Source organism: Arthroderma uncinatum (genome assembly GCF_011692745.1).
Source record: "Arthroderma uncinatum strain CBS 119779 chromosome Unknown scaffold1, whole genome shotgun sequence".
NCBI lineage: Eukaryota > Fungi > Ascomycota > Eurotiomycetes > Onygenales > Arthrodermataceae > Arthroderma > Arthroderma uncinatum.
The window spans coordinates 4736820-4748277 of record NW_022983863.1 but is presented as its reverse complement, the minus strand read 5'-3'; the positions used below and the strand labels follow the sequence as shown (position 1 = coordinate 4748277).

Here is an 11458-nt window from a genome sequence, read left to right as displayed (position 1 = left end):
TTCTCGGAGTTAATCATGACAGATCTGACTTCGGGACGGACGGGAATGTTGAGGGATTTTGAAGCCGTTGACGATCCCTCTTCGACCTCTCAATGGCCCTCAGCCTATCGATCCGCATCTGGTAAAAGTTTCTGTAAAGGCAGTTAGTAAAATAGTTTAGGGAGGGACTCCATAAAGTTGCAGGCTTACATACTTGTGAAGCGAATATATCCGGGGTGTATCATCTGTGCTAGCGTTCCCAGAGGCTGCAGCAGCATTCTGTATAGATTTAATCTATAGACGCGTCAGGTATTATATCAAAACCAGATTCAACTCGCAGAGGCAACAAACCTTATCATCTTTCTCCTTCTCGTCCTTTTTATCTTCCTCGTCATCCTCGTCCTTCTTCTTATCGTCTTTCTTATCGGCGTCCTTGTCTTTTTCCTTGTCTTTCTCCTTTCCTTTTTCTTTTTCCTTTTTCTTCCGTTGCTTCTCTTCGTATTCTTTCTTTACCTTCTCGATCTCACGATCTATTGCCTCTTTTTTCGCTGCAACCTCCTCTTCATCTATAAGGGGGGAACAAAACGCCCGGTCCTTCAGATGGATGGGACAGACGTAGAAAAAGTCCTATTTACGTTTTAATACATGTTTTCATTTGCGGGGTTGGGTATAATAGGAAATGTGAGCTGTCCTGCCACGGTTCGGATACGACCTGACGAACGTCAAGGGCAACGCTCAACGTATGCCGTAGTAAAATAGATAACTGACCTTGTTGTCAGGTGTAACTAATACACTGGTCGATGGCTTATAGCAAATAAGACATGATTTGGCGCTGGTATCTGCAACCCGGCGGAGGTGCCATCTATTTTGTAAAAGTTGGGCCATCTCTCGATATATATATTGTTAGTCTCCAAGACCGTATCTATGGTATTATTGTGAGTATTTAGGGCGTTGAGATGTCATAGGCTGCGAGGTGTAGCTTGAGGTATCGTTTAAAAGGTGATGCAGTTCGCGGTTCAAAGGTGATTTATAGAGATGAAGTTCAAGGTAGTTAGAACATGTGATGTGGTTTTATCATGGGTGCCAACAATAACATTTGCCAACTTCAACATCGACGGATGCTAACTAGCTAAGATTCTATTCAATATCCGACCGATGCAATGTCTCCTTATGGCTGTCAACGTTGACCTGAAAGACAACAACAGGAAGCGTCTAAATAATGCATGGTATATTCTATACAGTTGCAGTATATATCGTAGGTTGGGAAAGGAAGCCGCCTACCAGAAAGATCGAAATATAGGTTACCTCCCAAAGATCTACCGTATGAGCAGAATTACTCTATAGCCCCCTCCTTATATCCATCGGCCTCCTTGCCCGACGAGGGCAAACTGGCATTCATATCCAGCACGTTCCTTCTCGCTTCCACATAAACCATGAACTCGTCATAACTCTGCGGCCAGACTTCATGCTGCCCTTCAACCAAAAACGTATAATTGAAGGTACCTGTTGGATTTTTGGTTCCATGCTCGACGTTTCTCGCGACTGAGTCAACGCGAACTTGGACTCTGGTGAATTTTTTACCGTCTGGGGAGGGCGAGTCTTCGGTGAATGACACGACGGATTTCAGGTATAATACACAGCCGACCGGTACTGGGTTGTCAAAGGTGCTTGGTTCAAGGCATATGAAAGTAGGTCGACTGCGCGAGAAGGATGCAACACAACAGTAGGCTAGCTCGAATGTCTGTTTTAGGAGAAAGCCTCCAAATATCATAAAGTTATGTCGGTTCCTGTCGTATGGTTGCATTATTTGGGCTGACGAGAGCATTGTATTTTGCATGTTCGTAGCTTGAGCTCCAGATGATGTGGGGGGCAGAGATTGGCCTAGGATATGTTAGGTATTCATTAAAAGAATCAATGGACCCGGGCTGTAGACCACTTAATGTAAAAAGAGGGGCTAGACCTACCTTGTCTTTTAGTCCACATGGCATGGATGAGATCGCTCTCTTCATCATTTGGTGTTTGCGTCTTCAAGCTTCTTTTTCTTAGATCCTTTTTGGCGTTATAGTTCTTTTCCCCTTTGCTGAACAACCGCCGCTCTTCCTCCGTTTCTATCAGGAGTGGTGCGACAGAGGCTGGTCTATTACTGTATTAGCCATGGCTCATTACCTCGGATTTCTGTATATGCGACAAATAAGGGAACAAGCTTACTGTTTGGTCTTTGGATCCAGAGCGACCATGGTGACAGCACAAGTAAGCAGAACATCTTCTGGCTTGACCACCTCGCCTTCAGCAGGTGCCTTAGCAACCTTTAGCGATACCTCCATACTTGATCGGCCGGTAGAATAAGTGACCTGGCCACTTAATTCCAAATCACAGATTTCTTTGAGTGGATTCTCCATCGTGATCCTGTCGACCGCCGCGGTAACGAGGGCCACGTCGTCACCGGCATGTCTGTAACTGACAACACCAGCAAGAGCATCCAAGTCCATCAACAAAGACCCAAGTCTATACCTGTTAGCCACTATTCTATAGGTAGACATGCATGTATTGACGAATTACCTGATCTGCCCGGATGCATTGATATATTCATCCAATAGCCACGGGTCTTGACCAAGACGTAGTATCTGAGGCTCCAATTAGCTTATGCAAAGACTGGTAAAGGGTATAAACTACCAACCGAGCGATAGTAACTATCCTTCATCCTCTTTGGGGTCAAATCCCTAGCCTGCACCGGGCCTCCCGCCTTGCCCTTGTCGGAGGCTCCAGTGGTCAATCCTGCATCTTTTGCCTCTCGGCTCTTCGTGAGGGCTTCAACATATGGCATTTTGACCCTGGCCTCTGTCCAGGCAGGATGGAACGTCTGCTTTGGTTGCGTGTAATGCAGCCCTCTTGATTGGATGTTTAGACACGACGTTGTTCGAGTGCATCTTTGTCGCACCTCCAGACTGGGACATAGTGAGAGATTCCTCCTTGACGTGGATGTTATCAAGGATGATAACGGACGATAGGCGCGTTGATGCATGGCTAAGATCAGAATAAGTTGCGAACCTGTTATTAAATTGGATTGTTGTCTGTTTCTATTTGACGGAGAGCGCGACTTGGAGGTTTGGCGATCGCACTAGCAAGGACCCTACGCAAGAGTGGATACTGGCATCAAACTCCGAACAGGCACAACTACGATATATACTCGCTGCTACTTGCTACGGGAGATATAAAGCTGGGTAGCTAGGTAGATGTCTAGGCGATAATATATTCAACCATTGTGGCTCTAGGTGTAAATGGTCGCCGCTAAGATTGTAAATCACAGAGTGACTGAAAGAGTGCCTCTGGCAGGCTATGGTGACAAGCACCCTATGAATAGGTACTCAACGCCTGCCGATAATAAAGAGTGAAAATGCTCAGTGCACTGATAACACCAGGAAGATAGGAATGAAGGAAGAAAAACGACCTGGTGAAAAATGTTCAAGTAGAAGTCAAGGTCTCGAAAAAAAAAAAAAACTCCCAGAAGCGCCGGATAAATGCAACGAATGTTAATATGAGGAAACGACAGGAAGACGGGTAGGTACCGAGCTCATGCAAGCTAGGTAGCTTTAACCACTTGTGAATAGACCGGAGAAAGGGTGAAGATTTTCCGAACACAGAAGTATAGCACGCAATTAAAAGAGGGTATGGTTAATATGTGTAAAGAAATGTTGGAAAGATGGGTGGTCGGGTTGGTAGATAGTGGTGTAAACGCGACAGCAGCGCACTTAAATCCAGCTGTAGAGAGTGAGGGAGGAAGCTGTGGATAGGAAGATGGCAACTGAAAGCCAAGTCGGCATGGAAACACTGGATGCAGCACTGGAGCCAGCAGGATTTGTCGGGTTACTACCAGGGCCGCTGGTGGTAGAGCCTGCAGTGGGCTTTGTTCCAGATTGCTCTGGTAGACCGGGAGAGCCGCCCGATGGTGCTTGCGCAGAGGTAGGAGCTGTGGATGATATAAGAATTAGCAACATGTCATATTTGTAGGAGAATTAGAGTAATAAGAAATAGAACATACCTGGAGAGGGAGGAGAGGAAGATGTCGGATTCTTGGAGTCTCCGTAATTCCTCGCCGCTAAACCAACTCGACGCTTATCAAAATCGTATACAGAATATACGTTCTTCAAGAAAACGTCGCCCAGAAGCCACTGCTTAGGACCTATGGCTTGACGCCCGATTATCAGAGAATTGCAAGTCCCCTTTGTGCTCGTTTCATATCCGACATAGTCCTTGGGCTGGATGGTGTATTTGATGCCGGAGATGGAGAGTTCGATATTGGTCTTTGTAGAACAAGGGACAGTATAAAAGACTGCAGTTTTGGCTGATTGAGGGATCTTGGAGTGAACGAGGTCGGCATCGTCAGGAGGCAGAAGAAGGAAGGATGTTCCAGTGTCAACGATCCCACTTCGTCCCTTGAAGTTCAGAGGTTTGCCGTCCATTATCATGTCGTCGACGCTGATTTCCCACTGATAACCACTAGGAACTATGTCAGAATATGTAATGTCCCCTGAGAATTTGCTCTTGTCGACATCTCCAAAGGTGATCTGCCCGTCCGTAGCGCCCTCGGAGTTTCGTTGGAGGTTGATACCGATGATATTGCTCTTTAGGAGGTTCTGCTGCATCATAAGCTGTATGACTGTTGGAGTCTTTGCTTTCGAATCTTGTGGTCCTACACCTAGGATGCCGTCCATGGGATAGCTGAGAAAGTCGTCCGAGGCCGTGTGGGCAGAGCCAAAGGGAGTATCCAACTGGAAACCAGCGAACGACATCGTATCGTTCACGATGACTCCCGAGACTTTTCCCGTGCCGTATGTGACGTCCCAATTCTCATCCGTGACCTTGATAGTTTTCGAATCCTCCTTTCCAAAGGTATTGTGCGCTCCGCACGATTTGCTGGTGCAATCGGTCCCAAAAACCCAAGTCCTCGACGCTCCCGTGTCTATCAACATCCACATCTTCTGTCCCTCGGATCCGAACTTGATTTCGGAGAAGTACGAGTAATCAAAGCCATCGTTGTTGATACCGAGGGTGTTCGGCGCCGATGGTGCAGATGCAAGGACGGCAGGGAAGTTGTTGGCTCGACGGTACTATTTGTGAGTATACAATTAGCAACGGCTCAATAATAACGCTGCATATTGACGTATATATTCCAGGTTACTAACATTGCTAGGACGCCGTTTGATATTCAACGTTGTAGATCCAATGGCGTGGTCGTGCTTGTATAAGTCCGGGACGGGGAAGAATCGCTTCCTCTCACCAGAGCCATGATCCGACGGAGACGGCTGGCCGTAATCAGGCAGCTTGATGGGATAGAATGCCAGGGAGCCCGTCGATAGTAGGGCGACTGCTAAGAGAAGACATAGCAACAAAAACTGCATGATCCTTCGGCAAGGACCAAGATATTGAAAGCGAGCGGTTTAATCCTTCATTGGCATAAATCTATCTACCGAAACGAATCATAGGAGACAGCAGATCTCCCAGCTCGAGAGCGCAAAGAATAACAACGGCAACTATAGGTAGCGGCTCTGCTGATAAGAGAAGCTATCGAGGGACAAGGGGATCGAGTTTCGAGATCGACTTCCGCAGGCTCGGGATCAGGGAAGCTCTTTTGAAACAGCCGCCGAGAAAACGAAAAACGCAGGGAATATCTAGATGCGCGGGCAAAACAATGAAACAAAGCACGGCGAAAGGACCGGAATGAAAGGAAGAAGTGAATTGAGCGGGCGTGAACAGAAACGACAGGCGAGGGGGGACGATGCAGGAGTTCAAGTACTCTCTCCGTATACCAGGGAAAGGAGGCGAGAGAGAGCTCGGCCAAGTGCTAAAGTGTGCTGGGGGTGGGCCAGATCGACAAACCACGGGCAAGGGCGCTGGGGAGAATATGCAGGACACGCTCCCACGCAGCTAAAATCCCCTGGCCACTGCAGGACGCCACAGAAAACGGCCATGTTTGCCCTGGAGTCTCGGTTACGGGCACGGAGTTTGGTCGTTGCTGATATTTGCTTCACTTCTACGACGTTTGCGAGCTCGAAATTCTCCGAAGATAGGGGCAAACAGAGTTGATAAACGCTGAGTCAGCGGTGATCGGGGGCAACCAGGTTGATCCTGGAGACAGCGCTTACAACAGCATGGTTGATAGGATAGAGGGGGTATGGAGAGGGTGCAGGCAGTGGCGGGCAGGATACAAGCGACTCGCGACTCCAACTATTCCAGCATCTTCGTTCAAAATGGTACAAATATATACATGCAGACGCTAAGATAAATATCAAGCAGTTTTGGGGCTAAATGCAAACAACCAACATAAATAAAACAAAAAATAGAACATTTGGAAGGTGACAGAATCATCGTACAAGGAGGAATAAGGGGCCAACGGTTTGGCTGACGTGGATGAAAGGTTCGGGCTTGCTGTGCGACCAACTTTCAACTTTTCGGGGCCAGCACACTTTCTGTATAACAATTGCAAGGTACCCTCGCCAGGACGCTCGGGACTATTTCGACGGATGTTGAAATCGACCGGGGCTGGCGGCAGGGGATGCGATCTAGCCGGGGCCATGTCGACAAGGACGAAATGCTGGCATAACCAGGATGTGCTCTGATTCTCGTAGCCGAATTCGAAAAGGGCTAGAGCGGTTTGAAACGCCGAGATATGGCCAGGAACAAACCTTCTGTACAAACACGACGGATAGATCAGATTTTAGATGTTTGCCAATCCATCTGAAACTGCGTGCTTGCCACAGTAGTTGCCATCTAGCAAGCCATAGCAGTACGTGGAAGAGTTCGTCTCCTCTGTTTTGGCTCACAGATATCCTTCCATGCGTCATCGAACACGGTCTTCTTCTTACCGACGTGGCTGTCTAGAAGCTTCAGGTCTCGAATGACTTCCATACTGCCTGTACCCAGTGATATCGTCTTCCCCATAATAATACACTCCGAGACACCCTGGACAGCATCGCGTCTACCAGCACCACCGGCATCGAAGAGATGGTCTGCTGTCTTCTCGAAACTGGCCAGCTGAAGAACTGAGTCGCGGATCTTAGCAAGACCGAAACGTGTGATTCCTAGTACCTCGCCTTTATACGTCATGACGTCTGCAAGAAGCTGCATGTGTCGCGGATCAATTGCCATGCCAGACATGACTGCGCTGATTTCGTCGATGATGGTCGTCCGTGCGGCTTCGATGCCGAGGACGTCTCGCATTTCCATGACGTGGTTAGTGCGAGTGCGGTAACCTTCAATTCCATCTGTGGTCATGCAAGCTCGAAGGCCATATCCTTCGACCAGAAGAATGTTGGTGGCAACCTTTTCTCCGACACGGATAACGGCTCGGGAACAATCCGGGTAACCGAAAACCTGAATATTTGGAAGGATTCGTCTCAGGTAGTTAATGCGGATATACGGGTCCGAGCCCGTTATCTTCTGCTCGGAGACGGAGACACCTGCCATAGAGGCACCATCATCAACATATATGTGGATATGCGAGTGGAAAGTCTGGAACCTCAGATCGCCAGCTTTGAACGCCTTGTGCTTCTTGATGGCGGCCAGAATATTCCGCAAGGTGATCTCGAGCTGTAGTTTTTCAATCGTTGAGAAATCAACCTTGATATTGATAAATGAGGCCGACTGAGACCGAATTTCTTCAATGTAGAACACAATATCCTTAAGGAAGAGTTTCTCAACACGGCCCTTGACGATCTCAGCGGCACGCATGTCCGTTTTATTGACAAGTTCACAAGTGATAATTGGCGTACTAATCTCTTTCGAGGCGTTGATAATTTCCTTGATTCGCGGTACACCCTGAGTAATACTCATACCAGCAACACCAGCGAAATGGAAAGTTTTCAGTGTCATCTGTGTACCGGGTTCACCAATGGACTGCGCGCCAATGGCTCCTATGCTGTGACCAGGTTCAACGTGAGCGCGCATATATTTATCCAAACATGAGGTAATGAAAGCGCTGAGAGTCCTTGCGGAAAGCTTTCCCGTGTGAGTCAGCGCCATTTGTCCCTTGCTCTTATCCCCATCCACAGGCCTAAGCTGCTCAGCTTTCGCTGCGACGAACTCTTCGATTGAACTTAAGAAGTCACGGTTACTTTCCCATTGGTCAGTAGCGTAATCGTTCTCAGCGGCATATGGTAGAGAATTTCCGAGCAAATCAAATCGAGCCAACTTCTTGCGCTCGGGAGCCAACATCTTCTCGCATTGAGCAATTATCTCGTCTGGCAAAAGACCCCTATCATTCCTGTCGTACGTAGTACTCTCGGCGTGGGTAAAAGTACGTTCGAAATGGACAGGTTTAGCTGAGGCTTCCATATCGACAGGATCAAGCTGGTCGTCTCCGTACTGGAACTGGATGACAAAGGAAGACGAATCTCGAACGGTGTTATCATATCGTGTCGACAAATCCTCGAGAGATTTCATAAGTCGTCGTGACATGTAACCAGTCTCTGCTGTCTTGACGGCAGTATCAATTAGACCTTCTCGACCAGACATGGCGTGGAACAGGAACTCCGTAGGGGTAAGCCCGGAGAAGAAACTATTTCGTACAAATCCCTTTGCGAGAGGGCGCTGAGAATGTCGAGGGAAATGCGGGAGAGTTCGATCCTGGAAACCTTTGGAAACACGGGCATTCTCAATAGATTGCTGTCCGACGACAGCTACCATCTGAGACACGTTGATGTTGGATCCCTTGGAACCGCATGTTGCCATGATAAGGGGTGCGTTATGCTTGCTGAGTTCAGAAATACAGTATTCACCAGCTTGCTGACGGACTTTGTTAAGGATACCGGTGATTGAGTTCTCCGCCGTTTGGCGACTGTCTGATTTTCCCTTTTGAGGTTTCTCCTTACTGGCCTCGATAACGAGGTCGTCACATTGCTTGAATGCAGTATCGATCAGTGTGTCCTTTAGGTTAACGAGCCCAGTTCCGGGATACACGTCTGTAATACCAATGGAGAATCCTTTATTCGTTAGCCACCTAGCAGAAAGTTTGGATAACCTATTCATCGCTTCCGCCGCTGCAGCGTGGCCGAAATCTCTTTGAATGACGAAGAAAATGTTATCTTTCTTGCCAGCTCCGATTGTTGATTTATCTGCAACACCGCATAACATTTCGGAATTGCGGATACAGAGCCATCCATCGTTCTCGCATAGATCCCTGGGCTGGTCCTTGACACGCTTGAATTGACGACAGGCTGCATCGAGATTGACTTTGACGGGGCTGTCTTTATTTGGCCGCATCAGAACACTGAACACTTGCTTGCCGGTCCAGAGCATCTGTGGCTTAAGTACTGCTGGTGATGGCAGGTCTAGTCGGGTACTAGTATCAAGCATAGAGAGACATATCTGGGTAAAAGATTTTCGATCAAAAAAGTTATCCTTACTGCTTAGCAGGTAAGCCGCGGTAATGAAATCCTGGATAGCAGCAATAATAGGCTCTCCGTTTTTTGGTGTGGCCAAGTTATTCTTAACTCCCATAAGTTCCATTGCTTCTGCCCTCGCTTCTTCTGTCTGAGGAACATGCAAGTTCATTTCATCACCGTCGAAATCTGCATTGTACGGGTTGCAAACACACTCATTCAACCGGAATGTCCTGTGAGGCCTGACCTTGACGAAATGAGAGAGAATACTGAGTTTGTGAAGGGACGGTTGCCGATTAAAGAGAACGATGTCTCCGTCTTCTAAATGCCGTTCGACAACATCTCCTTCTCTAAGCTGGTTTGCTATCAAGTTAAGGTTGCCGTATTTCAAGAAGACTCTGAACGAGTTGCCTTCTTTTATCAGGTAGTTTGCCCCAGGCCAGGTCTTGGTGCCGTTTCGAACACATTTTCGTAGTTTTTCCTTGTTGTATCTCGTTACCCTCTCTGGGTACGTCATGTTCATCGCAACAAGCTGTGGAACAGCAACCTCGTCGATCCGCAGGTTAGGGTCTGGTGAAATAACCGTTCGCCCTGAAAAGTCAACACGTTTTCCGGACAAATTTCCTCGGAATCTCCCCTGTTTCCCTTTCAACCTCTGACAGAGTCCTCGAATGGTCTTTTTAGAATCCGTATTTTGTAATCCGGGAATATCACTGTTGATATACACCGCTATCTGCAGCTGCATGTAATCCCAGCATTCGATAATCGTCTGAACAGGAGCGCCCTTATCCAAAGCCATTTTTAGATTCAGGTTACTCTGGACGATATCTCCTAGCTTCGCGGTAAGGTCATCTTCGGTACTGGCTCCCTCCTGGCCCACAGACGGTCGAATAGGAACGGGCGGGGCCGGTATAAACTGCCAAAGAAAGTATTCCGGCCGTGCCTCGTCTACATTCAAACTAAGCAACTCGCAGTCCTCGTTGGAAATTCGACGGAAAAGCTTCACTACTCGAAGCGGGTTGAGGTCGTCGAATACCCGTCTATAATGTTTCTCGATGTCTGGGTTGGATTTTTTCGCTTCCTCAAAGGATCGGTCGAACGCAAGCTTGCTTGGAGGAGGTATTTTTTTGGCGGATAGCGATGCATTGAACGCTCGGAACTTGTCGTGTACGATCTTTAGCGCGCCAGTGCTGGCTTTCTTAACGGTACCGTTGATCGCATTGCAGTAATAGCATATAGGCGTCTTTCGACATCTGACGTTGATGCGCTTATTTATCTGCATGCGCCTCAAGTTATCCAGCCCCGGCCGTCGCAGCTCCTTCAAAAACGATCGTCTCTCGTCTTCCGGTAGCAAGATTTTCGAACAGTCCTATTCACCCGGCGACGAAAAAAAAATTAGTATGGTCCATCCATAGCAAAGTCGTCAAATATCGTAACCCGGTTAATCCCACCTTGCAAATGTCCTGTAATATCTCGATAGTGCGCTTGAAATACCCGACATGGAAAGCAGGCAGAACTAGTCTAACGTATCCGAAATGTCCATTGCATTCTTGTAAATCACCTCCACATGTTTCGCAGGTATCCGATTTGTTGGATATACCGAGTCGAGGGTCCATGGGGCCATTGCGAGCTACCGCGCGGTTATTATCTAGGTCGAAAAGCTTTCTGTCCGATACTTCAACGTGCGCCTGGCTAATGATGTCTTGATTTGAACTATACACCGACCATTAATTAGTGATTGCGCTAATGAGTTATAGAGGTGCGAATATCTTACAGAACACCAAAGTTGATTTCTTTAATAACCTTGGGCACCCGGTCCACGACCTGTGCCTTGCCTGGATCAACAGGCAGGGCGTCTGTCGCCATCATCTTGACGGCAATTAACCCTGGTTTTCCTTTTCACAGTATGCTAGTGGTTATAAATCCCCACTTGCTATCGTAGGCCGTGTCCCATGAGTAAAAAATGCGCCGCGGGGAGCGAAACAAAATAGAAAAAGACCGTTATTATCACCCCTCTTCGAGTCATCTTGAAGCTCTCAAGCCATGGAACTTTTTTGATTATCATGAGCACGTGACTTTATCTAGACCTATATCACGTGATG

The 11458-nt window shown here is 47.7% G+C and overlaps 3 protein-coding genes across 3 annotated transcripts; all 3 read right to left on the bottom strand.

The window, feature by feature from the left end:
- Window positions 1–13: 13 nt before the first annotated feature.
- On the bottom strand, window positions 14–2803 carry GIQ15_01432 (uncharacterized protein; the record flags this gene model as incomplete). Its single annotated transcript, XM_033548849.1, has 9 exons — window positions 14–131; window positions 194–273; window positions 331–606; window positions 748–772; window positions 1317–1860; window positions 1944–2116; window positions 2188–2484; window positions 2539–2603; window positions 2657–2803. 9 exons carry the CDS (start codon window positions 2801–2803, stop codon window positions 14–16), a joined length of 1725 nt encoding a protein of 574 aa, XP_033409800.1.
- A 925-nt stretch (window positions 2804–3728) lies between these two features.
- GIQ15_01431 (uncharacterized protein) lies at window positions 3729–5378 on the bottom strand (the record flags this gene model as incomplete). The annotated part of the gene is made up of 3 exons (XM_033548848.1): window positions 3729–3946; window positions 4019–5087; window positions 5163–5378. The coding sequence occupies 3 exons, from the start codon at window positions 5376–5378 to the stop codon at window positions 3729–3731; spliced, it is 1503 nt and encodes a 500-aa protein (XP_033409799.1).
- A 1316-nt stretch (window positions 5379–6694) lies between these two features.
- On the bottom strand, window positions 6695–11225 carry GIQ15_01430 (DNA-directed RNA polymerase III largest subunit; the record flags this gene model as incomplete). The annotated part of the gene is made up of 4 exons (XM_033548847.1): window positions 6695–6747; window positions 6801–10725; window positions 10808–11069; window positions 11131–11225. 4 exons carry the CDS (start codon window positions 11223–11225, stop codon window positions 6695–6697), a joined length of 4335 nt encoding a protein of 1444 aa, XP_033409798.1.
- Between the last annotated feature and the right edge of the window lie 233 nt (window positions 11226–11458).